This window comes from Sus scrofa, chromosome 1 (genome assembly GCF_000003025.6).
Source record: "Sus scrofa isolate TJ Tabasco breed Duroc chromosome 1, Sscrofa11.1, whole genome shotgun sequence".
Lineage (NCBI taxonomy): Eukaryota > Metazoa > Chordata > Mammalia > Artiodactyla > Suidae > Sus > Sus scrofa.
The window spans coordinates 140,824,931-140,852,699 of NC_010443.5; the positions used below are offsets into that span (position 1 = coordinate 140,824,931).

At 43.7% G+C, this 27,769-nt stretch overlaps 1 protein-coding gene across 5 annotated transcripts in view; it reads left to right on the forward strand.

Moving 5' to 3' along the window:
• The window catches only part of GABRB3 (gamma-aminobutyric acid type A receptor beta3 subunit), a 340,074-nt gene that overhangs the window by 258,488 nt on the left and 53,817 nt on the right, over positions 1–27,769 (forward strand). For 4 of the 5 annotated variants that reach the window (XM_021098613.1, XM_021098607.1, XM_021098629.1 and 1 more), the window contains one exon: positions 26,175–26,395. In XM_021098613.1, coding sequence (XP_020954272.1) covers positions 26,175–26,395 — 221 coding nt within the window. Of the gene's footprint in view, positions 1–20,028; positions 20,277–26,174; positions 26,396–27,769 lie in introns of those variants that run through there. The other variant, XM_021098630.1, reaches the window with a different exon arrangement.

Consider the following 27,769-nt stretch of genomic DNA (forward strand, 5'->3'; position numbering starts at 1 on the left):
TTGGGAAATGTGTAAACACAATAAGGTTAACTACATACATCCTTTACCTCACATAATTACCATGCCCTGTTACGGTGGTGAGACTATTAAAACTCTGCCTGCATAGCAATTTTCAAGTACACAATACTGTGGTACTAACTATTATTCACTGTAGTCGCCATGCTGTACATTAGCTCCCAGGAACTTATTTATCTTATAACTGGAAGTTTGTATCCTTGGACCAACATCTCCCCACTTCTCCCATTCCTCAGCCCCTGGTGACCATCAGTGTACTCTCTCCATTTCTATGAGTTCAAAGTTTTTAGATGTCACATAAGAGTGAGGCCATATACAATTTGCTTTTCTCTGTCTTGAATTATTTCTCTTAGCCTAATGCTCTCTAGGACCATGATGTTTTTGCAAATGGCAAGATTTCCTCCTTTTTATGGCTAAATATTCCACTGTGTGTGTGTGTACCACGTTTTCTTTAGTCCATTCATCTTTCAGTGGATACTCAAGTTGTTTCTATGCCTTGCCTATTGTAAATAATACTGCTAAGAACATGGGGATGCGGGTACCTCTTTGAGATAATGATTTCATCTTCTTTGGGTAGATGCCCAGACGTGGGATTGCTGGATCATATGGTAGTTCTATTTTTAACTTTTTGAGGACCCTTCCTACTGTTCTCAGCAGTGACTATACCAATTTACATTCCCCCCAACAGTGCACCAGGGTTCCCTTTTTTCCACATCCTTGTTATCTTTTTTTCTTCTTCTGACAATAGCTATTCTAAGAGCATTTACCATTTTCTGTTGCTGTCATCACCACCCTTCATGGCAGTTTATTAGTCTACTTGGGCTGCCATTACAAATACCATAGACCAGGTGGCTTAAACAATAGTAATTTATTGGCTCACAGTTCTGGAGACTGCACATTTCAATTAAGATTTCTAGGCTTGGTACTATCTGAGGGCTGTTAGGGAGGATCTTTTCCAGGTCCTTCTCCTAGCTTCTTGGAGTTTCCTGGCCATCTTTGGCATGCCCTGGCTTGTAGCAGCCTCTCCAGTCTCTGCTTCCATGTTCACAGCCATTCTTCCTCTGTAGTGTCTGTGTCCAAGTTTCCCCTTTTTATAAGAGCACTAGTTATATTGGACGCTGACTGTGTCCTTTTGAATTTCCTCTTCCGTGTATGGATGGTGGTTCTCAGTAATGTTTGTTGGATAAATACATGAAAAAGTAATAAAGGACTGAGAAAGTTTGTACCTTGGAGTTCAGACTGAGGTCACTGCAGGGCAGGGCTGCTCCCAGTTAAGAGCCTGTGGGTTAAACCTCTGCAGCATGCATGCTCACCATCATTAGACCCCAGGAATGTGTGTTGGGCTCCATGTTGGTTCCAGCATGTCCCCATGCTTAGCAGGAGTGGGATGGAAATGGCATTGACCTCAGTGTATGGAGAAGGAGTCAGAAGACACCACAGGAAGAAAACTGCTCCTGCCCAGAGCTAAAGACTGCACTTTGGTTGAAGCCCACAGCTGCTATTTTCAGAGTTTGCTCTAATAAGTGATTTTGCCCCTAAAGATTTAGGATTGCTTGGTGGACGTGCTCAAAATTGGCCGTCCATCTCTGATTACTCCTTGTCCCTTTGCATTATTGGCTCTTCTGTTTTCCAGCATCCATCACCCTGTGACTATTATATTAGCAAATATATATTGACTCTCTTCTATAGCCCAGGATGGGTGCATGAGGTTTTCATGAAACAACAGAGAATAATTACTTGGTAAACTGTTATGCAGTCTTCGGTGTTTCAGAGAATCATCAAGCCTTAGGAATCGTGCTGGTCATCAAGGACAATCCTCTTTATTCTAGGTGAAGAACTGGCCTAGTCCATGGGGGAGGAGGGACCCAAGAAAGCTCCGTGGTGGATGTGTCATTTGAGGGTCCATTTCGAAAAGATGGTACAGAGTGGGAAAGGCTTGTACAATGGGAAAAACATGAGGAGGGCCAATTGTGGAGAGAAGCAGGTGATACAGAGAGAATCAGACAGATTGGCTTTATTGATGCAGTAGGGAAATCATTCATCAAGCTAAGGTGGACCAGGCAGAGTTTATAGTTCATGTGATGAGCAGGGAGAACCCTTGGTTGCTTGAGAAGAGCAGGCTTTCAGCTTAGGCAGTGATGAGCCCAGGTTCAGGTTATTTGCAGATGGAGGGCAGGTCACCCTGGCAGGACGTACCTGTCTGAACCTTGGAAGCACAGAGTGAAGGGTGTGGTGAAGTAAGAGAATGAAGTGCTGGAGCTGCAGGGCCTGGCTAGGACCCGGGGCAAGGAGAGAACTCCTCAGGAAAGTAGAGCTCCCCCTCACCCCCAGCTAGGCTGTCAATTCATGCTCCTATGTCCTGTTGTTATGGAACTCAGGTTTGGCTGCTTGCTGCTCAAAAGCCAATCATTGATAGACAAGTGTCAGTAGAAAGGCAAGTTACTTTAAACAAAAGCCAGCAATCTAGGGAGAAGATGGACTCATGTCCCAAGATCAGCTCCAAGGATTCTTATCAGCCATGACAATTTTTTAATTTTTTTGGCCCCACCTGGAAATTCCTGGGCCATGGCGAGCTGCAGCTGCAACCTACACCACAGCTGCAGCAACATCAAATCCTTTAACCCACTGCACCAGGCTGTGGATCAATATGGTGCCTCTGTAGCAACCTGGGCCACTGCCATTGGATTTTTAATCCATTGCACCACAGCCATGACAAATTTTAAAGGAAAAAGGGGGACATAATCTCAGTGAATCATCAAGGCAGGCGCTTGGGTTCTGCATCATTCTCCATTTTGTGCAGACTGGCAGACTCTTTCTTCAGATGTTACCTCGCCTGTGTGATCTGACTGCAGGATTGCTAAGGGGGCTGTTGCAGGTAGAGAGCTAGTCATTCTTTAACTACCTAATTCTTCATTCTTCTTTTAACCTGGGAAAAGGACAAACAGGTTAGACAAAGCATGGTGTACATTCAGGAGAGCATAAGTTAGGAGTTTGGTTAAATTGCCTAGTGATCTCATTCCTATGATTTGGTTCTTTTAAGGTTAGAGAGGGACCAAAATGGGCAAACAGGAAAGGAGAAAAAGAGCTGCTTTCAGTTCCCCACTGTCAGACATCATTCCATCTTCTTAGAAAAGAATGTCCTTCTTCTCTTAAGTTCTTCATGCTGACATAGGGTGCAGTATTCTCAGAGGGGAAGATGTCAACATGGGTCTGTAGCATCTCTTTGCTTACATTTATGGGACGAGAAAGCTGCAGTTATTTTGATGTCCACAAAGATAGAGATTATTGTGAGTATTAGTGTTTCTCCTCTTCTCCTGAAGCCAGTTCTTGGAATTGTGCTGCCACAGAGTCAGCACTGCTCAAGATAGAGCAGCCCATGTCATGGCTACAGTCTGGTCATCATGCCTTTAGCTTTTTCCCTCTGGTGGCAGTAGAGTGTCTGTAAAACAGCTGAGGAATGTGCATCTGACACGAGTTGAAACTCTATGGTCTAATCATTAAACTGCTGGAGTCTGCTCTCTTGTGACTCAGGGAGGCCTGGAAGATCTTATACTGTAGTCCCCATTGTGGCTCAGTGGGTTGAGAACCCTATGTAGTCTCTGTCTGTGAAGATGTGGGTTTGATCCCTTGCCTCGCTCAGTGGGTTAAGGATTCAGCATTGCCACAAGCTGCAGTGTAGGTAGAAGATATGGCTCGGATCCAGTGTTGTTGTGCCTGTGGCATAGGCCTCAGCTGCAGCTCTGATTCAACCCCTAGCCCAAGAACTTCCATACGCTACAGGTGCAAACTTAAAAAGCTGGGGGGAGGGGGCAGGGTAGAGATTTTCACACTAAGCGAAGTCAGAAAGAGAAAGACAAATGCCATATGATATCACTTATATGTGGCAGAAATGAACCTATCTACAAGACAGAAACATACTCACAGACATAGAGAACAGACCTGTGGTTGCCAAGGGCGAGGCGAGAGAGAGTGGGATGTATGGGGAGTTTGGGGATAGTAAATGCAAACTATTATACTTAGAATGGATAAACAATGAGGTCCCACTGTAACAGCACAGAGAACTATATCTAGTCTCTTGGGATAAACCATGATGGAAGATAATATAAGAAAAGGAATGTATATACATATATATATATATATATATATATATATACACACACACACATATACACATACATACGTATACATATACATACACATGTACACATACATATACATATGTATAATATACAAATGTATACATACATACATATACATATGTATACATACATATACATACACATATATATACATGTATACATACATACATATATATATATATAAAAATAAATGACTGGGTCACTTTTCTGTACAGCAGAAATTGGCACACCATTATAAATCACGTATGCTTTAATAAAAATACATTTAAAAAATTACATATGAATACAACTGTCTATTAGTGCTTTGGGTTGTAGATAGATAGGTAGATAGACAGAAAGATAGATAAAAGGTAGCAGCTAGACTATTTTTAGCGTGAGACAATAATCCAAAGCGATCTATATGTTTCTTGTTCCTTCCATGTGCATCTATCTGCTGTCCCTTGTTAGTCAGAGTGGCCGAGTTTACCTGCCATGAACAAATGAACTGGCAGGATGGGGAATTTGTCACCTGCCCCTTGGCACTTCAAGGGTGGTTCCCAGGCTGTGCTGATGAAACTGACCAGAAGCAGATATGAGCTTCCCCACAACCCATGGCTTTAGTCAGGGACAGTTGGGAGGCAAGAGTATAATTCTTGTCAGAATTATTCTTAATTATTCCACAGGACATTTTGACCCTGTATTCCAGCATCCTTATCCTTTGGCATATCTGTGAACCTCAGCTATGCCAGTCAGTTTCCTTTCCTCTTTCCTTAACTCTTTGACCCTCATCTGGCCAGACCCAGAGAGAAGGCACCTCAGAGAAGGGAGGTCACTGGACCACTGTCTCCAGCCTGGTCTGCAGAACCTCCCAATAGTTGCCACAGCTTTGGGAAGTCATCATGTGCAGAGACCAAGTTCAGCCATTAGTTCTCTGGCTCACATGCTCACTGGAAGGCCATCAGATCATCACAGTACTCATTCATAAAAGTAAATTAGATATTGGGCTGTAAAGAAAGTCTAAGGATCTTTTACGCATGCTTGTCACTTGCAATACTGTTCTGCTCACCTTTGTGCAGATGGCCTCTTTAAATTTTGGGGTTGAATTTTGTTATTTTGGCTGCGCCACAGCAGCAACCCAAGCCACTGCAGTGACAACACCATATCCTTAACCCACTGAGCCACAGGGGAACTCCTGGCCTTGAATTTTGAGTCAGAGGACAGCATTGGAAAACCAAGAGGAGTGTAGCTTTTGTGACATCATACCCTATATGTTTTAAGTGGCAGGAGTTTCACAGCTTTAAAGGTGAATATAAAGCAAGTGAATCACAACTGATTAAATTGCCAGCTGTTAATTATATTTCCAGTTATAAATTATAAAATCTAATTCTGATTAACACAGCAGCTAATTAATTGACATCTTCGGTTGTGTTATAACTGAATTTGGTATGCACAGGTCCAGACTCGTAGGAAGGAAAAAAAAAGTCTCTATAAGCTGTGTAACATAGCAGCTGAATCCTAGCCTTGTGGCTCCTGAGAAAGCCTGCAGAGAAATGAGAAACAGAAAGGACACAGGATTATTGTCTCCCACTAAAAATAGGCTAGCTGCTCTTCAATATGAATGAGCTGCATATGGAAAACCTGTATTTTAATATCCCAACATTACTCACAAAATCAGGAAAATGTACAATTAACTTGATGATTGATGTTCTAACTAGTGCCTTTTGCTACTTTAAATCACCATCTGGATGCTACATAAAAGTTTGCCTTCAGTGGCTAGAGTCAGCATGGCTGGCCCACAGCTCTGTGTCAAGACTCCTTGGGACTCATTTGAATATGAATAGTGTCAGATATTTTGTTTAACAGAACCACACTGCCAGTGCAGGAGCTGCACCACTTTCCTTTTTTTTTTTGGTCTTGTTTTGTTTTTTTCCTTTTTAGGGCTGCACTCTTGGCATATGGAGTTCTCAGGCTAGGGGTTGAACCAGAGCTACAGCTGCCGGCTTACACCATAGTTCACAGCAACACTGGATCCCCAACCCACTGAGTGAGGCCAGAGATTGAACCCACATCCTCATGGATACTAGTTGGGTTTGTTTCTGCTTTGCCACAATGGGAACTCTTGCACCATTTTCTTAAAACAATGCTCTCTCTTTGGAATACTCTAAGAGTTCTTGTTTATTTACTGTCTTCCAAAGCAAAATATGGGTGTTTTTTAACAATCAAAACCATCCTCTCACGATTTCCGTGGGCACCATGGACACTTCACCTTCTCTTTGTGGATTCTAAACCTTCCACGTGTGTGTGTGGTATGTGTGACTAAGGGGATCATTAGAAACATCTGTTTACATTTACAGAAACAGATAGCAAAGGAATGAAAATAAACATACTCATCACCTGACACCTTAAAAAACTCACCTGCAGGAAAAATGTCTGAATACCATGAGAGTGCTGGATTTCTATATAAATGTTCTATATGAAGGCATGACTGTGTGCATGCTCTATATGACCTGAAAAGATCTTTCAACAAATGGTATCAATAGCAGAGTTAACATGTACTAAATAAGTTCTTCTGGAATAGCCATTTCTTTGACTAATTTACTGAACAGCTCACTGGTGTGGTGTTTGAAGGTAAGGGCGCATGTTAGGTTGATAGGCACAGATATTTATGGTATCAGGGCCTGAAATGAGGCAGGATGTCTGTGCTCTGAGGCAGCCCTTGGACACCTGGGCTGCAGCTCCTGTCTGAGACCTGTGTTTCTGGAGCCCTTGACCCATGTCTGTCTTCCTGTTGTCATGTCAGCTGTTGCCATGGAGCTGCTGGGTTTTATTCAGAGCTCCTTGAATTGATTTGCAGTGAGACCATCCTGGAACCCACTGGAATCTGAGAGCAAGTGGGAAGATAGTGTTCCTTTGCAGTTCACCGAGCACACTCTCTTCTCCACAGCGCATGGCAGGAGCTGTCCATATGCTGCCTTTCGGTCCACACGTGCCTGCTTTCTAAATATAGCAATAGAGTTTTCTGATTTTAATGAAGTTAAAAGGTTCAGTATCATTTTGAGTCAGAAGAGTGATCAGAATATGAACTCCTGGTGGAAAGTCTAATGACATGCAAAATGAGAATTGCAAATTGGGCTTTTCAGAAACACCAAGGCTCTGGCCTACCTCTTGCAATTCTGATCCAGCGAAGCTCTTGGGAGGGCTCTGGAATTGGATGGGGGCGGGTGTTACAAAAAGAGAAAGGCTCAAGATGACAGGGTTCTTCCAGATGGAACAGTAATTGGAGCAGGTAGCTAAGGAGTCAGTCAGGGCTCAGAGGTGTACCTGACCTGCAGATAAAAACCCAGAGGTAACTGTCTTAGGAGTATGTCATCTCACCTTGCAAGAGGGAAAGAAGTGGGAGAGGGGCAGGGATGAACCCAGGCAGGTGAGCCTTGAGCCCTGAATGGGAGGGGCCAGCAGAGCTCCCAGCCAGTGGAGGAGAAAGGCCAAGAGATTGTCTCAGAAGCCAAGGGAGCCTGCTGCAAGCTTGAGTCAGATGAGGGCAGAAGAGTGCCCTCTGGAGGTCTTTGGGCAGCCTTGTTGGGACAAGGCTATAGATGGAAGCAGTTCCCAGGTGATTTGATGAGGCGATGGGGGTCTTCTTTTTCTAGTAATATGGTTGACTAGAAATTCTAAAGAACTCTCAATATAAAAACCATAGGAACAATGAAAAAGTCATAATAAACATCATTTCAATGTATCACTTAATTCACAAGAACATAAGAGAAAGCCCCAGGAGCCACACACACACACACACACACACAAAAGAACAGAGATTCTTTTCAGAGAGAAAGCTAAGGATGAAAATGTTGTAAGCTATGCCTGAAGACTGGAAGCCCTGGAGTTATTTGCCCCAGGTAACTAAGTGGCCTAGGATTAGCAATCTGGAGACTTAGCTAAGGAACTCTACAAGGCAGAGCATTAGAACTGAATCCTCAGGAGTTCTATTTTGGCTCAGTGGTAAGGAGCCCTTCTAGTATCCATGAGGACACAGGTTCAATCCCTGGCCTTGCTCAGTGGGTCAAGTATCCAGATTGCCATGAGCTCTGGTATAGGTCGCCATGACCCACACCGTGGGTTGTCTTGACCCACGTGGCTTGGATCCCATATTGCTGTGGCTATGGTGTAGGCCGGCAGCTGTAGCCAGTTCAACCCCTAGCCTGGGAACTTCCATATGCCTTGGGTGCGGCCCTAAAAAGAAAAAAAAAATCAAGTCCTCATAGAGCAGCACACTAAGGGGCTACATGCTCATAGAAAGGGTGAAAATTCCCCAGCCATCAAAGGGCCATCAGAGAATGTGTCAGTTTCACCTGGGCTGTAGGTATGTAGAAAACATCTATGCTGAGAATGTGTATTGCCTACCTGTATTAACCTGAATTTGGAGTTTGGCTTTAAACTGCAGAGAAGTTTTCACTGAAAGCGATCCAGAGTAATCAAGCAATCTGGAATATTGGCTGAAAGCACATGAGAACTTTTATCAAGGGGCACATCAGAAACCTGAGTTACAGAGAACTTCTGCTTACTTGTTCAGCAATGTTCATGTAATGTTTGTTATGTGCTAAGCCCTGTCCTTGCACTGTGCTTGGAATATGTCAGTGAACACAACAGACTGTCCTCGTGCACTTACATTCTAGCACAGAAGAGGAAGCAAACACAATATATGTGTGTGTGTGTGTGTGTGTGTGTGTGCGTGTGTATCCAGTAAATAAATATATTAAGTAGAGTATAATAAGGGTTGGCAGGATGGATGAAGGTTGCCATTGTTAAGGCAGGGTCATTGAAAAGGTGAATTTGGAGTTCCTGTTGTAGCTCAGTAGGTTAAGAACCCAATGTAGTGTCTGTGAGGATGCAGGTTTGATCCCTGGCATCACTCAGTGGGTTAAAGACCCAGCATTGCTGTCAACTATGGTGTAAATCGCAGACGTGGCTCGGATCTGATGTTGCTGTTGCTGTGGCTGTGGCATAGGCCAGCAGCTGTAGCTCTGATTTGACCACTGGCCCAGGAACTTCCATATACTGTGGGTACATCTGTAAAAAGAAAAAGAAAAGCAAAAAAGACGAATTTGAATCAAGACTTGACTAAGGTGAAAAAGTCAGCCAGAAGGTTCTCTGGGGAGAGAAAGTTCCAGGCAGAAGGAACAGCTAATGAGAGCACTTATGGCAGGATGATGCCTGGGTTGTTTGAGGAACAGCCAAGAGGATATTGTTGCTGAGATGAAGTTAGCAAAGGAGATGAGGTCAGAGAGGGGGCACATCAACTTGGCCTTAACTTCCATGAACAAGAAGCCATGGTATGGTTTTGAACACAGGAGCAAATGATCTGACTTCAGTTGTTAAAAAAAATCACCCTGAATGCTGTGTTCAGAACAGGACCATGGAAGAGGATGGTGCAGGGAACCGGTCCAGAGGTTAGGACAGCATGGAGGGTGGCGGAGAGAGTGTCTGATCAGGAGGCAGCTGCAGCAGTGATGAGCAATGGCTGCACCGCAGTTTGAATTTCATATGTATTGATGTAGAATGTGAGAGAACAGAGGAGTAAAAATAGTTTGCGATTTTAATTGATTTAATTTATTTAAGGAAGAAATACCACAGATGGGGAAGATTACAAGTGTATCTGATCTGAGGGTAACATTAGTGGTTCAGTCTGGATGTGTTGAGTTCATTCTGGGGTTTGGTTTAAAGTTGAGTTGGAAATTAATTTGGGGATTGTGTGCGTGTGTGTGTGTGTAATGAAATATTACTCAGCCGTAAACAATAATAACATTTTGCTTTTGTAACAACATGGGTGGACTTGGGAGTTCCCTGGTGGCTCAGTGAATTAAGGGTCCAGTGTTGTCACTACTCTGGCTTGGGTTGCTGCTGTGGCACAGGTTCAGTCCCTGGCCTGGGGCATTTTTGCATGCTGTGGGCATGACCAAAAAAATGGATGGAGGGAGTTCCCGTCATGACGCAGTGGTTAACGAATCCGACTAGGAACCATGAGGTTGCAGGTTTGGTCCCTGCCCTTGCTCAGTGGGTTAACGATCCGGCATTGCCGTGAGCTGTGGTGTAGGTTGCAGACACGGCTCAGATCCCGCGTTGCTGTGGCTCTGCCAGTGGCTACAGCTCCGATTGAACCCCTAGCCTGGGAACCTCCATATGCCGCGGGAGCGGCCCAAAGAAATAGCAAAAAGACAAAAAAAAAAAAAAAAGGATGGATTTAGAAGGTATTATACTAAGTGAAACAAGTTAGAGAAAGACAAATACTGTATGATATCACTTGTATGTGGAATCTAGAAAATACAACAAATTAGTGAAAATAACAAAAACAAATCAGACTCATAGATATAGGGAATAAACTAGTGGTTACCAGTGGGGAGAGGGAAGAGGGGAGGGCCAAGATAGGGGGAGGAGATTAAGAGGTACAAACTACTCTGTATAAAATAAGCAACAAAGATATAATGTACAACACAGGGAGTATAGCCAGTATTTTATGATTACTGTAAATGGAGTATAACCTTTAGAGTGTGAATTACTGTATTATATACCTTGAACTTATATAATATTATTCATTAATTATACCTTAATTTTTAAAAGTTTTTTTAAAAGCAGGAACAAAATGCCTATCTAAAGGTTAAACTTCTGTTTCTCCCTTTTGGGGCACTATACTTGATTAACTGTATGAAACCCATCATAGCTTCTTTCTGGCTTCCAGGCTTTGATTACAGTATCCTAGAGAATAGGATTTCTTTATGTAACTCCATGCAGAAATGCCCATCCAAATATACTCCAAAATAACTATCAAGCCAATACTTTTCAATTATATGATGTATGATGTTGTTAATATTGTGATTTGCCTAATAGCAATGACCTTCCTTATAAGTTTTGGGTAGAAACCAGAAATAGACGTGATCTCAGAAATGAATGGACTTGCTCTCTAAAAATAGCACATCTTAGAAACTGAAAGTACTTTAAGATGTGTGGTATCACTAATCCATATGATTTGTCTTTGAGAAGGGAAAATCCATTGTTAAATCCTGAGGTAGAGGTACATATATAAAATCAAAGGGCATTTGAAAACCCACAGTTTGTTTACAGGAGGTGTTCTTGGTTTAAAATGGAAATAGTCATCCTTTATTTTTTGATAAGTAAAGGCCCTTCTCTCTGTTGCAGCATTTCTTTTCTATTTCTTTCTTTCTTTTTTTTTCTTTGCCTTGTCTGCTCTCTTGAAGGGATTAAGAGTGACACTCAGTTCAGCAAATCTAATGGTGAGAACTCTGTAAACCATGTAACCCAAGGGATGACCATCAGTGTTTAAGGATATAGTGTCTTACTCTCATGGTTATCTGCAGGCATTGTGCTCAAGCCAGGGAAGTGCACAGAGGCTTGAGAAATGCCACACAGTCAGAATGTGGACAAGTCACTCATATCTCTAGGGGTACTATTCTCCCAGTTTGAGGATCTTTCAAATATGGAGGTACCGAGGGCACCTTGCATGAGCAATATGGCTATTTCTCAGCCAGTTCTTGGAGCACCTTTGGGTAGATGACATATTGAAGAGGCATTGCATCCTCTTTGGAAACCTAGTAATCAAAGATAGTTGCTGGGAAATAAAATTGTGGATCTGATTATACATACACACATATGTTGCAGAATTTATATCTATGTATATTTGTTTTATAAAAATATGTATACATTTATATATATAATATGTAAATTATATGCGTGTGTGTGTGTATAAAATTTCCCAGTTTGGTGCCTTTAATGAGAATTATTCAGATACTTCTTTAAAATAAAGGAGAATATGAAATGACTCTTCCCCAGTTTATAAGCCCCTTCCAAAAGCTCATTCATACAATATTTGTGCTAAGTTAGAACATCTGTTCCTAGATGGAATGTGAGACATCTGCTCATCTTGTATACTCTTCTTCTTCTTTTTTTTCACCTTTTTTTTAAATTAAAAGTATAGTTGATTTACAGTGTTGTGCCAACTTCTGCCATACAACAAAGTAACCCAGTCACACATATATATACATTTTTTTATCTAATAGTATCTTCCACCATGTTCTATCCCAAAAGATTGGATATAGTTCCCTATGCTATACAACAGGACCTCACTGCTTCTTCTAAATATAATGGTTTGCATCTGCCAACCCCAGACTCCCAGTCATCTTGAATACTCTTCTATTTTCCCCACAATCTATCTGTGATCCAGTGTGGGACACAGCCTACTCCAGACACTGTAGGTAAACATTATTCTGGGGTGTATTGTGGGAGTTCAGGAGTGTGTCTCTAACCTGCTTTCATGGGGACAATAGTGGACACACTCCCCACTCTTCCCCTGCTGTGGACTCATGATCCAGTTCTAGATGTGGAAGGTATTTAGGAAATAGGGTCAACAAAAACAGGTGACAGGATGAATACAGGATGTCAGATGTGAGAGAAAGAAGAGGTTGGTATATAGCTTCCATTCTTGGTTTAGTTGAGAGAGCAGGTAGATGTTGGTGGAGCGGGGTGGAAAGCTTATGAGTTTATTTTAGATGTATTGAACTGATTTGCATATGGGGCATCTTCATGGAAAAATTGAGAAAGGTGCTGAATCCATCAGGGACATCTCAGGCAGGTTAAATGGGCCAGAGACACTGATGGAGGAGCAAAGATTTGGAGGCTGGAGTTTGGAATAGGATATGCTTCTCCATCAATCCTGGTTCCTTGGGGCTCAGTTTGGGAGAACCAATCTACAATTAAAGGGGGCTGGGGAGAGGACACTTACCGAAAAGTTCTTTGTGTAGAGAGGGGTCCATTGACTGTAAAATGGGAAGGACTGGGTGGGAGGAGAACCCTGGATGGAGTGCCTAAAGGTCAAATTAGCCACAGTACGGTCAGGCCCAGAAGGCTGGCTGCTTTGGGATTTTTATTAGTGCTATAGTTATTTTACAAATTTGTTTAATTTTGATTTGTAACATCGACAAAAGTCAAAGTGTTTTATGGAAAATCTAGGGACCTGATACATTTCAGGAAACAAGCTTATGTCTTTTGTATCTGGATATTGGGTAGAGGATGAAACTTGGGATTTTAGAAGCAATGGGTGGGGGGGTGCTGAGAATTCTACACCAAAGTCTTAGGCTGAGTCTCCCTTACTAGCAATTGGGGTAGTACAGCCCAGTGCAGTTTTTTGGAGTTTGGTATGTATTTGGCATGGAGCAGGAGGCTGGGGGCCCACCTGATAAAGATATTCTTTTTCCAGTGGGCACCGGGGGCTTTAGGGAGGATGACTAGCCCTGCTCTAGGATGGGAAAAGAGAATGTTTTATCCAGATGCCTATTATGTGTTAAACATTGTTCACTTGATTCATTGCTAGAGCACTTTTGTAAAAGGAGCATTTTTAGTTTCATTTGTCTGCAAGAGATTGCTTAGGCTCAGAGCAATTAGGTAATTTTCCTAGGTAAGGCACAGGGCAAGAAGCCGACCTGGTGGTCTGAGGCATCAGCTTTACCACCCACTGCAAACTAGCCTCTACTGGAGATTTATTTAGCCAAGGGCATCTCTCTTATGTTTTTCCTGGTTCTCACTGGTTTAGGTGGTGTTGACTTAAAAAAATATACAACTTGAGAGTTATTATTTGGGGGCAAAATTCGGACTTAAGCCCAGGAGACAGTCTCATGTCAGGTAGCCCTGAGAAACTTCTCCAAGGAGGCTAGAAGGGAGGTAGTATATATAGGAGTTTTTGCAACAAAAAAGCAAGTAGCAGGAACGAAAGAGGTCTGGGCTCACTGATATGCTGCACCTCAGCTGTCTGGGGCCAGTTTTCACAGCCCTCAGGGCTCACCGCTCACCCTCAGAGGTGGCTGCATTTGCAGAAGATGATGAAATACCGCCCCAAAGAGTCAGGGGGAAATAATATCAGTGTATATGATAAAGGTGAGGGAAGATGCATACAGCCTTTACAAGTTTGTTGCTGGTCTCGTGAAAGTTACTACCAGTCACAAGGAGCAGACATCACCATGAAGGAGTTTAGTGTTTTTCTAGATGTGAGGAGATACAAGAATTGGGCACATAAATTCTTCTCCTAAAAATATCTATCTGAAGATCTATTCTTCAACTTTTCCCAGAGCACAGAGTGCCTTATTCCTGATCTCCACCCTGAGCTCCACTCAGGGGGTGCTGCGGCTCAGGCAGCTGAAGTGGCTCATGACTTAATCCATGTAGAGGCTGATGGCAAACACTGAACTTCAGTTTACGGTGGAAATCTCAATTTCTTCTGATATACATAGTTTTGGTCCTTTGAATGTAGGTCAGTAGAATCATTTTACATGTCATACTTCTTAGACTCCAGAAAAATATCTATGGCATCTTTTCATACGTGAAAAGAAAAGTATATTTGCAAAATAATTTTTATCCTATGCCAGTTTTTCAGATGGCTTTAGAGGACTAGGGAATTTATAACTATTTTGATCAGCTCATCCAGATGTCATACAGAGGTAATGGTCCATCTTCTGAATATATTTAGCATTTAGGTGGATGAATAAAAAATATATACGTCTAGAGATTCTCATACTAAGTGAAGTAAGTCAGAAAGGGAAAAACTAATACCATACGATATCACTTATATAAGGAATCTAAAATGTCACAAACGGAGTTCCCATCATGGCTCAGTGGAACTGAATCTGACTAGCATCCATAAAGATGCAGGTTCAATCCCTGGCCTTGCTCCGTGGGTTAAGGATCCCGTGTTGCTGTGAGTTGTGGTGTAAGTCGCAGACGCTGCTTGGATCCTGCATTGCTGTGGCTGTGGTGTAGGCCAGCAGCTACAGCTCCGATTTGACCCCCAGCCTGGGAACTTCCATATGCCTTGGTGCAGCCATAGAAAACAGGTTGCCAAGAAGAGGTGGGAGGGAGTGGGATGGCCCAGGAGTTTGGGGTTAATAAATGCAAACTATCACACTTATAATGGATAGACAAAGAGGTTCTACTGTACAGCACAGTACAGAACCATATCCAGTCTCTTGGGCTAGAACATAATGGAAAATAATATGAGAAAAAAGAATGTGTGTGTTTGTATATATGTGTTTGTGCATGTATGACTGGGTCACACTACTGTAGAGCAGAAATAGGCAGAGCATTGGAAATCAACCATACTTGAATTAAAAAAAAATTAAAAAAATAAAGTAAGAGAAAAATAGAGATTAGGAGCCTCCTGGCAGGCATAATAGCTATTCGAAAACCAGAAAATCTCAGCAACCTTCCTCTATATTCGCTTACCAGCCTCCTTCTCTGCCAGCTCCAGACTTAGTGGATAATTCTAAATGTATACTCCTTTTGTTTTTTTGTTGTTGTTGTTGTATTTTAAAATAATTAAATGAATTATATTTGTAGTTGTACTACCATCATAACAACCTAATTTTAGGACATTTCCATCCCAAATGCCCAATCCACCCCTCCCTCCTCCAGCCATAAGTTTTTCAAAGTCTGTGAGTCTGTTTCTTATACACTTCTTTTGCCTTGTTGTACACTTCTTGGCTCCTCGCGTGCCCTCTGTGATGCTAAGTGCTTCAGTTTGTGTGATAGGCTGACTTCTCAGATGGGTAAGTGGGCTTAGGACAGTGAAAAGGCTTACCCACCTTTGCCCAATCAGCAGCAGGCAGGCTTGAGATATGAGCATGCTTGAGTCCAAAGCACCTTCTTTTAATCCCTTTCATTTTACTTGGTTTGATTTTATGTTGAGCCCACCAGCTGCTTAAGCTACCTAAAGATACAAATGATGTCTTCCTGATCTCTGGGTCCCTAGCACCCAGCAGGATTCTTGGCCTGTGGTGGATAATCAGTGAGGGCTTGAAGCAGAATGAAGAGAGGGCTAGGATTTATTCTCACGGATCACCATTTAGGAACTTGGGTTCAGCTGTACGCTGTGCAAAAGCCAATAGTCGAGAGTCAAGGGTTGGAAGAAAGGAAAGGCTGGCAATCTGGGGAGAAGACCAACTCCAAAGATTCTACTCAACCATGGCAATGTTTAAAGGGGAAATGGGGGGAAATTTCAGTGCATCGCTAAGGTGGGCGGTCAGATTCTCCATCCTTTTTCTACTGTGTTTAGATCTACTAACTGGTCCCCATCTTCCTTAGGATGCTGTCCTTCCCTGTGGTCTGCCTGCAGGTTTGCTAAGGGGGAAACGAGAGGAGGAGACAGTCATTCTTTTTTTTTTTTTTTTTTTTTGGTCTTTTTGCTGTTTCTAGGGCCACTTTTGTGGCATATGGAGGTTCCCAGGCTAGGGGTCTAATCAGAGCTATAGCTGCTGGCCTGCACCAGAGCCACAGCAATGCAGGATCCTAGCTGCGTCTGCAACCCACACCACAGCTCATGGCAACGCCGGATCGTTAACCCACTGAGCAAGGGCAGGGACCGAACCCGCAACCTCATGGTTCCTAGTCGGATTCGTTAACCACTGCGCCATGACGGGAACTCTGAGACAATCATTCTTTAATTATCTAATTCTTCCTTCTTACTCTTTCCAATCCAGAAATCAATGGATGAGGCAAGGCATTATATACATTAAATAGAGCATTTGTCCGGGAGTTTGGTAACTAAATGTTACCTAGTGATCTTTTTTTCATGATTATAGGAAAACAGATGTGGGAAAACAGGAAAGGTGGAAAAGAGCTGCTTACAAATATGCACTCATCAACATCATTCCATTTCTATGGGATTAGGGGAGAAGGTCCTTCTTCTCTAACATGTTCATGCTGACACAGGGCGCCTGTATTCTCAGAGGGAAAGATGTCAAGCTGACATGGATCTGTAACACCTCTTTGCTGACTGTTTTAGTTGCCTGCTTACATAAATGGGCAGGGCAAGCTGCAGTTATTTTGATTTCCATAAAGATAGATATTATTGTGAGCAGTAGTGTTAATCCTCTTCTCCTGAGGGCTGTTCTTGGAATTGTGCTGGCCACAGAATCAGCACTGCTCAAGTTGAAGTAGCCCATGTCATGGCTGCAGTCTGCTCATCATGCAGGTAGCTTTTCCCCTCTGCTGGCAGTTAGAGTGTGTGTAAAACAACTCAGGAGTGTGCATCTGACACTAAGACTGGAACTCAATGGTCCTAATCCTAACTGCTGGAGTCTGCTCTTTTGTGACTCAGGGAGGCCTGGGAGAAATCAGTTTTTCTATAAAAAAGAGGCAGGGACATAGAAGAGCTTTTGTACTTTGGGGTAGGGTCCCTCCCCCCCTGCCCCCCACAGCATTCTGCTTGGTTCCAAGTCCATGGATTTGAAACTGACAGCACTAATGGCCTGAACCTGGCCAGAACACAGATTGGGATTTGAATCTACGTGCCAGGACTCGAACCCAGCCTAAATCCAGGTTGGGACTCAAACCCTTGTGCTGGGACTTGAACCCAGCCTAAACCCAGATTGGGACTTAAATCCACAATTTTAAATTACAATCATCACCAGTGTCAGGACTTACTGAGGCCCAGGTTCTTTATGCCTCTGTGCAGAAGAAATTCTCTGAGACAAAAGTGATAGGCAAGAAATAGATTTATTAAGATAGGATGCTTGTGAGAGATGCAAGCAGGCCGGCAAAGAGGCTCTGCCCGGAGATCCCCTGGGCTACAGTTTTATGATCCAAGGGGAGTGGGGGTTGGAAAAGACCGCCTCTTCCTTTCTGGGAGTAGCAGCTCCTCCTTGGTATCTGGTGTTCAAATCAGCTGAAGGATGGTCTTCAAACTCCTTCCCTTGTCTGAATCTGAATGCAGGCCTTACCCCATCCCTCACCCAAAGACCTGAGGCAAATCTCGTGCCTCCTCTAGTCAAGCAAGCCTGGCTTGTTCAGATGGCCCTCTTGAGCAATTATTAACTTACAGTGATCTCCCAAAGTTCCCTAGGTTTCCCTCTCTATCTAGGGTCCCTTATTGGAACGTCTACAACTACCTATGCCTACTCCATCCCTATCAGATTCAGCAGATGGAAACGGAGGCACCAGTGAAGTCTGTTGTGTGTGGCGGGGGGGGGGGGGGGGAGAATGGATGCAGTGTGGTATACTCATTTTGAGGCCATTAAAAGGAATGGATTAGAATTTTCTAAGTCAGTTTTGTTAACAGAAGTGCCAAGATGCCCCCAGCCTAATTTTAATTGCAGAAATGCCTGCAAAGGAAGCCTCCACCACCTAGAGCTTATGTAAGCTTCTCAAAACAATTTTGCATCCTCCCTGACCTGAGAACAACTTACCTGTGAGCTTTTGTCTCATAAACTTGCTGAACCAGATGCAAATGCAGGTGTCCTGTGGCTTTCACAGCTGCAGTTAAATATTTAAATTTGGCTTGGAGATTGCATTTCTTTCTCAGGGTGAGTAAATTTTTTTCATTTCCTGTGCTAAGGAAATCTAGTCAATTACCTAATTGCAGAAAAATGTGCAATATTTCCACTTTCAAATATGTATTCTTGTCATTTTAATGCGATAAATACCAAGAAATTACCATAGGCAGGAAGACACTTTGTTGTTTACCTCTTATTGCAGTTTATTTGAGCTGCTTGAATCATACACCTAAAGAGGGGCTGAGGTTTTAGTTTGTTGTTATTTGTTGTTACTGCTGTTGTTTGTATATTTTCAGATTTTGCAAGGACAGTTACCTGTGTGTAAAGGCTTGGCTCCCGAATGCCTCATATTTAAGAATGCAGTTCCCAGGCCCCTCACACTGCCGCCTACCATCACCTCTCCCTGCCCCACCCTCCCCTGCCTCAGCGCACCAGCTCCCAACCAAGGGATCCTGGCCTGGGGTGGGCTGAAACTCTGACTTCTGACTTTTGCATGAAATGGAATTTTGTAATCCGGCATAAAACCTAACAACTCTTGTGTCATATTTTTTTAATGAGAAAATATGACGCAAAATCTGAACAAAGGACTTGCAAGCTTATAGAACTCCAGCTACTAGTATTTGCCATTCCTTTGTAAAGTCCACAGGGACAAGCCTAGCCCTGGACTTTAGGGGTTGTGCTGTTTGATTTGATACATAGACTCATGGAGAGAGAGAGTAGAGAGGCCATGATTTCATTATTATCAAAGGGCTTTATGATCCCTAAAAGAAGCCCAGAGGAATAAATAGCCCTTTAATTGAATGCTTTTGTTTGTAAGATTCTTAAGAAAGACTCTTTGTTTTGAATACAATTCTTCTATATTTCTTCGGCTGATCCCAAGTTCATCACAAGCCTTCTGTAATATGGAGAGAAAGAGAGATGTGTTCAAGAGGTTTTATATTACCTAATGATTTTGGTGACCTTCATAGTTCAAACCAACGCTAATTGAATTACTCACATTTATACCCTAGAAAGTCCCAGTTCTCAGTGGGCTATAGAATTCTGGATGGATTCTCGCTTGCATTTTTCTCCTTGCTGCCTGAGCTCTCTCCATTGAATCCCATATCCTAAGAGTTCAATGCTTCTGCTCAGGTTCTCCCAAGTGTCTGGTGTCAGCCCCCTGGCAGGGCTGGAGCTGCACGTAAACCGGAGGTGGATGTTCTCAGGGTGCCCCGGGCCCTTGAGACCTCTGCTAAGACATTGGATGAATCAGTCTTCGTGCACACACTACCAGTTTGTCAATTTGTTTACGGGATAGTGTTTTATAAGTGCTCCAAGGATCAGAGATCTCAACCCTCACCCAAAGCACAGTCTTCTAAACTCATGTGATAGCAAATTAGAACCAAAAGGGAGCTTCCTGGTGGCACAGCAGGTTAAGGATCCATTGTTGTCACTGCCTAGGCACAGGTTCCATCCGTGGCCCCAGGAACTTCCACATGCCTTGGCTGTGGCAAAAAAAAAAAAAAAAAATCAGAACCCAAAGGAGCTTTTGAGTTAGATTCCCCAGCAAGTCTGAAGGACGTGGGGCCATGTGGCGAGTGGGGTCCGTGGGCGTTCCCCCTGCAAAACATGAGCTTCTGCTTCTCTGGGACCAGGGCTCTGTTACTGCAGCCCTGGTGGCAGCTGCTATTTCTGGAAACCCTGATCTCTAGGCTGGTACCCACTCTTTCTTCTGCCAGCATGCTCTGTCTAGATGTTCAGATATGGCTGGGTATGCCGCAGCCAAGAAACAGTGCCTGGAGACCGTCTGCCTCTTCTTTGTGTGCGCCAGCCACCGGTAAGTGGGCCTGCTGGTCCCCAGTGCCCCCTACCTGCTTCTCCCTTCTCCCTCCTCTCCCCCTCCCCTCCCTCCCTAATGCCCTACTCCCAGCTGGTCCTCTGTGTCTCTCTCCAGGAGATTAAGTCTCCTAGCAGAGAGGGGAGGAGGGCAAGGATGGGAGAGGGATGAGTGACTGCCTCTCACCCTGGCTCTCAGTGTCTTGGGGAGTCTGTGCCAGGTACCCAGGTAAGACCCCTCCCGTATCCAGGTGTATCACAACACAGGGCAGAAAAGATGCAAGGCCACCAGCCACCATCATCAATGCTGCCTGGTTCTAATCCCTATGACCCTCGGAGCCCCCAGAGGCCCTTTGTTTCAGAAACGCCACCTCATCGTCTCTGCTGTGCCCTCTTTCCTTCTGTCTTGGGTTTCCATCGGTTGCACTGTGTTTAGGGGTGAGGCCACCTCTTTCCCTGCCTCTTCCTCCCCTTGTGCTGTCCTAGGGCTCACCTCCAATAGGCAGAGGGCAGTCTGATTCCATCTGTCCATCTCATCTGGGTGTCTCCGGCCCCGGGCATGGGCTCCAGCAGCATGTGTTGCCCTCACCACCCTCCCTCATCTCCCTGCTCGTTTCTGTAGCAGCACATTTCCATGTAGACAGCCCCCGAGTCTTCCACCACTGCTAAGGTCAAAGATCAGAAGCTTAAGTCCCTACCCTCACCTCATGTTCCCTGGGGAGTCCCGGGTCTCACCTCTCTACCCTGAGCCCACCACTGTCTAGACCTCTGGATCCTGGAGCTTTTATGTCTCAAGGTCTCTTCTTTTTCTGAGAACGGACTCAAAACTCCAACCCCTGCAGACTCTCCAGCCCACACAAATTGCATCTCCTGGTGGCTGTGCTCTTTGGTCCAGCCCACAGTACTCCAAACGTGGAAACCAACAACTTGTCTGGGGTCCCCTGGAGGAAACAAGGCTTCATGAGGCATCTGTCTATAGCGCACCTATGCTCAATGTCTGCAAGGATGAGGGGCTTCGGTGCTGCTATGTTCTTATTACCACCCCTTCAGGAATGCTTTACTGTACATGGCCCCATCCTGTATCCTCTGGGGCATCTTTGCAGAACTGGTCCACCGCGCCCACTTCTTTGTGCTCACAGAACCCCACCTAGAACTGTGAGGCTGAGACCTGCTGGCTTCCCGAGGGAGGGGACCTTCATTCAAATCCCACTTCCCCAGTTCCTTGTGTTTAACGGGGTACGGGCAGAGAGCAAATTATTTGCGCTCTCTAAATTGTTCCTTCTTTGTTGCTTGGGGATAATAATGAGAAAAACAGTAATCCCTGCCTTGTGTTTAAGTGAGACCTGGCACTTGCTGCAGTCAGAACATGTTAGCTGCTGCTGTGAGTGTGTGTGGCGCTCCCCACTGCACCCCCCCCCGCCCCGCACATAGGAGTCAGCACTCTGGCCCCCCAACAGCACACTTTCCCATTAGCTACCCCCTCAAATACACTAGATAGCAGAGGGGCTTGCACTGCAGTCACCTTTCCATCTGCCTCTTCTTCCTCTGCAGGAGAGTGAGGGATGTCTCCACTGACAGAAGGATGCCTGTGCTTTATTTATTTATTTTTTTGGTCATACCTGAGGCAGAATATGACAAAAGATGTGTTCATACTCTGACCAGAATCTGAACCACAGCCGCAATCTATGCCACAGCTCTGGCCATGCCAGATCCTTAACCTGCTGTGCCACAATGGCAACTCCAAGGATGCCCGTGTTTTAGAAGGCACAGTATTAGGTTTAAATACTCCTGACTTTTCTCCCTCTGTTACCTAAGCTCTGTCCCACCCTAGTCCACTCAGGTTGTCTCAGCAAACAACCAAGACCAGATTTGAGAGGTGCTGCTGATGATGTGAGAGTAGCACAACCCAAAATTAGACCCTGAGCCTGAGCTCTCAGACTGCGAATGACAACTGGGTTCTCAGGCCCAAGTGACACATGGCAGTGCCTCCATCCTCATGGCAACCCATGTGAGCACCAGCTGGAAGGGAGATGGGAGAGCAGTGCTAGACTTCACGACTCAGGCGTAGGCTGAGGGCTTAGAAACCAAGAAAGAAACAGATGAAACTCTTCTGTTTCAATAAGGATGTGATTCGGAGGGTTATATTTAAATTGAAAGTCCTCTAGCTGCTCTTGCCAATTTATTTCCATCTTGTTATGCCACAAAAGTTACATGTTTCAGTTAAAATGCATCACCTACATTAACTGATGTCAGTGGTAATGATGGGGGGGGGTGACTGTGAACTTTACAGCCCGTTTGCATTCGGAGGGCCTACATCAAGCCTACCATCTGTGAACTTTTCAGGGCTTCCTAACCAGCCCCCCTTTCCTCTCTGCCCCCTTGTCACCCACCAACAAGTTCTCCCACTCACCTAGGCCTTTGCTCATCATCTCTCTTACCCACTAAACTCATTACTACAAGACTGATCTTCCTCACCCACAGCTGTGTGTTTAAAATATAAGTTTTATAATTATGCAGGTATGGCAAAGCCAACAGATCAAGAAACAGCTGCCATTACGAAAAGAGTCTGTCACCCATAGACCCCAAGAGAAGGGGACATGCCATGCCATGGGGGTGAGGGGCGGGTATGTGGGGAAGCACCAGGGCTGGCCACAGGGAGAGTGCTTTATTGTAGTTTCCATGAAAATAATGGGCGTGGTTGAGGATGGGTAAGCAAGCTTAGGACTGGCTAGTTTGAATAATTACAAGTGGACCCTGAGGGCTAGTCAATCCCTGATTGCCTGGTACCTGGACATGGAATGAGGGATGGCCTGGAGTGTGAGAACCTGATAAAGAAGTCATCTTGGGGTATGAACTCTTGCTTGATTGGTTTGCATCTGAAAAGTGCAATCAAGAGCGTGGCAGAGCTGTTTGCAGTCTCCAGGTACTGACCACCCCTGAGGGGAGAGAAGGTAGCTCCTCCAGGATCAGCCAGAATGGAGATGTTAAAGCATGAGCACTCAGGAAACAAAAGACATGGCAGGTACTTGTGGTTATGTCACTCACTACTTGAAAACCCTAGTGGCTGTTGATTGGCTTTGGAGCTGGCCTTCATGCTTTCCACTTTCTGGTCACTGCCACGGGGTCTAGCCTTGCTCATCACTCTTTTCTTTTCCCTCTTGTGCCTGAGGTTCCAGCAAAACTGCCTTCCTTGGGGTTTCTCATCAATTCAGTAAGAACAGCATCCTGGTGTGATTTTTCCATGCTCCTACCTATGTCAACTGACCAAGACTAATCTTCAGTACCATCTGCTTTGTGAGAACCTCTTAATGAGTGGGATGAAGGTAGAGTTCACAGTTAATCTGAGGCAGAGACCTCAGATTCCTGTGTTTCTTCTCATCCACTCAAATGTTAACTTGCCTTCGAGTTGCAGATAAAACCTCAAGAAAGACTCCCCAGGCCTTTTTTGCATGCTTTGCTTCTCTCTCTCACTCCTCTGATTTTTTTTTTTTTTTTTTTTTGAAATGGGTCTTACAGTGTAAAACTTCTTTTGCTTGTAGTTGTTTAGTACGAGTGGGTTTTGTCGCCTCCTTGTCTTGTGAGTGCTTGGAGGGAGCACAGGTGTTCTCTTTGTCCTTTCAGAGGCTCCTATGCCCCAAGACTCTTGGGATCAGTGACAGGCATTGCTGTGTTAGCAAGCTCTGAGAACGGCCCTCCAAGGCATGTCAGAACACCTGTTTCTGGAATGGATTCTGCTCATTTGCCACCCAGTCTCATGCTGCCCACAAAGCGAGAGCATTGCTGCCAGTGTGTGCGCTCAGACATTCTTCCTGTTATAGCAGTGATTTCTTATTTCCTGGGTGGAGGGTTTACCTCCTCACCTTTGAATTATCAGCTTAGATCCTTCTACAGTGGGGTTTAGGAGGTCCCATGAATGTGAACAAATGTTTAGGCACTTGAACGGTGATTGCCAAACAGAATAGAAGTGTAAAAAATTTTTTGTGTGTGTTTATTTTCATCAGTCTAGGTGGTGGATCCAAAAAGATATTGCTATGATTTATGTCAAAGAGTGTCCTGCCTCTGTTTTTTCCCTAAGAGTTTTATAGTAGCCAGGCTTACATTAGGTCTTTAATCCATTTTCAGTTTATTTTTGTGTATGGTATTAGAGAATGTTCTAATTTCAGTCTTTTACATGTAGCTGTCCAGTTTTCCCAGCACCACTTATTAAAGAGGCTGTCTTTTCTCCATTGTATATTCTTTCCTCCTTTGTCATATATTAATTGACCATAGGTGCATGAGTTTATCTCTGGGCTTCCTATCCTGTTCCATCAATCTATATTTCTATTTTTGTGCCAGAACCGTATTGTTTTGATGACCGTAGCTTTGTAGTCTAGTCTGAAGTCATGGAGCCTGATTTCTCCAAATCTGTTTTTCTTTCTTAGGTTTACTTTGGCTATTTGGGATCTTTTGTGTTTCTATACAAATTAAAAAAAAAATTCTTTTGCAGCAGTATGGATGGACCTAGAAATTATCATGCTAAGTGAAGTAAGTCAAAGACAAGTATCACATATTATCACTTATATTTGGAATCTAATTTTAAAACATGATACAGTAGATCTTATTTACAAAACAGAAACAGACTCATAGATTTTGAAATCAAACTTATGGTTACTAAAGGAAAAATATCAGAGGGAAGGATAATTAGGAGTTGAGAATTAATATATACATACTGCTAGATATAAAATAGATACATAACAAGGACCTACCATATAGCACAAGGAACTATATTCAATATTCTGTAATAACCTATATGGGAAAAGAATCTGGAAAAGGATGGATATATGTATATGTATAACTGGTTTACTTTTGTTGTATACCTGAAACTAACACAACATTTTAAAGTAACTATGCTCCAATAAAATTTTTAAAAAAATTAGAATTTATGTGCTCAGCCTCTGATTTCTTTTTTTCCACTTTCTGATTGCATTAACTACTTTGCGAAACCAAAACAGAGGGTCATATGCCTATTTTGCTATTTATTTTGTTGGAAGGCCTGTGGGGGCTGCACCAAGGCCCCATTCCTCCTCCACATCCGGATTAAGTCCCATTTTCCCTGAATGTCATCATCTCAAGGTGATGACATGTTCCAGTTGTGTAGAAATGTCTGTGGCAATCTAGAAAGAAAGGAAAATAGGATGAATGAGGCATAGAGAACTCCCACAGGTCACTGTGTCTCCAACATGCTTTTCAGTTCCAGAGGGTTTCTATTCACAGCTGCAGGGACAGCAGAAGGAGAGGACGAGGCTTGCTGCTAAGGGTTTATAGCTGGAAGTCACCTGTCGTAGGTGGCTCAGGCCCAGGTCCCCCTCGTGGGAGAAGGTGGACCTAGGCCAGAGTGTGGGTTCCCTGCCCAGCACCCTGATCTCAGGATGACTTGGGGCGGCGGGGGGGGGAGAGACAGCTTTATTTCTAGATTTTTAAAAATATTTTTAAAAAAGTAAAGTATAGTTGATTTATAATGTGCCAATTTCTGCTGTACAGCATAGTTTTACTTATATATAATTCCTTTTCTTACATTATTTTCCATCATGATCTATCCCCAGACACTGGATATAGTTCCCTATGCTGTACGGTAGGACCTCATTGCTTATCCATTCTAAATGTAATCGTTTGCGTCTAGATTATTCCTTCAATGCCAGTTTGCTTGGTCTGCTTCTGACCTAAATAAAACAGAATGTATAGATATGATGTACACCTATTAAACCTGGTATTTGCATTTGTATGAAAGCAACCACTGCCATCAACCCTGTCTAAACATAGTATCTATTTCTCCTGGAAACCTTAATGGGGCCAGTCCTGAAAGAAATACACCTGTGTCTGAGCACAAACTTATTTTTCCCTTTTCTGTTTCTTTCTCTAGGACTATACCTTGACCATGTATTTTCAACAGTACTGGAGAGATAAAAGGCTCGCCTATTCTGGGATCCCTCTCAACCTCACGCTTGACAATCGAGTGGCTGACCAGCTATGGGTACCTGACACATATTTCTTAAATGACAAAAAGTCATTTGTGCATGGCGTGACAGTGAAGAATCGGATGATCCGCCTCCACCCGGATGGGACGGTGCTGTATGGGCTCAGGTCTGTCTGCCCCGTGGGCTGGTTTCACGGTTGCATGGCGCATGGTCCCTGCATTTTCACTGGAGGTGATTAGACTAAGTGAGGCCATGTCTGCAAATTAATTAAGAGATACGCATGGAACACTTTGAGCTCTGCAGGAAAAAAAAAAAAAAAAAAAAAAAAACTTCTAAGATTTGGGACATGACTGTTACTATAAATAGACATCAAGCAAGTGAAAAACAGCCTCCTCGGATTGAGTTTCTATAATTGGGCTGTCATATCTAGAACACAGATTCCCTCAGGGTGGATTTCCATATCAGAGCCACAAAGGCCTGTGATTAATATCACCCTGGTACTTCAGAGGCCTTCAGTGAATTTTCTTGAAGCCATTTGCAGAGTTGGAAAAAAAAAAAAATGTCCCCAGTAATGCTGAAATACGGTTTGGTCTGCACAGAGCTTTATGAGATAGTGCCCCCAGTGTTATAGGAATGAGCAACTACAAGCCTTGCTGGTGAAAATCATCTCTCACCGGGTGTCATAGGAAGTCACTGGACTGCCCTGTGGAACCCTGAGGAGACCCTGGGCTTCCCTGGTTACCCTGTGCTCCACCTCTGCTGGACTATCACTGAATAGCACCCTTAACAATCTTTGTCTTTTGGGTGGATGTAGCTCTGGTTTTGTTTTAGAGTAGCTGTTTCTGTCTTTCTTGACCTCCTCACCTGAAAGTGCCCAGAGGCCTTCCAGGAGTGAGGCACAGGTGGATATCTTGGAGAAAAGGTTTATCTCAAAATGTCGTGAATCCTTACTAAGATTTCTGCAGGTCTAAAATGTAATCACAACATTATATGTTTAAATCCACACGACCATGACTTTCAGTGCTTCAGGATGAGTGAAGGGAATTATGTAACATTGCCTTAAGTCGAAAGTGCCGAGTGACTTACTCAAGACAGCAGCATAAAGAATGAGAGTTGGAATTTTAGCAGAAATCAGACCTTTTTTAACTATGAGAGATTTTCTCACAGTTGATTTCTCATAGTTGTGCAGTGGCACATCTCAACCAAGCCACGATATTACTCTGAAAGAGACTAGATTGATGTTTCTTTGGGAAACATTGGGAGGCATTTTATATTTTGCCCAGAAATGAGAGATATGGTTGTAAAATTCTAGAGGTTCTGAGAAGCACAAAAAATTAGTTGTACAAAAGATTTTCCAAAACCCATGTGAGCATAAAATGAGGAGTCATGTCCTTCATTTACCTGTACCCCCCCAAAAAAGGGGAATAAAAATGTGTGTGTGGACAGGGGCGGGGGGTGGAGGGAAGCAAATGTCAATAAAAAGTAGGCTTTCTTGACTTTTTAAACCAAACGTGCTATTTGGATTCTCTCCCTTTTAATT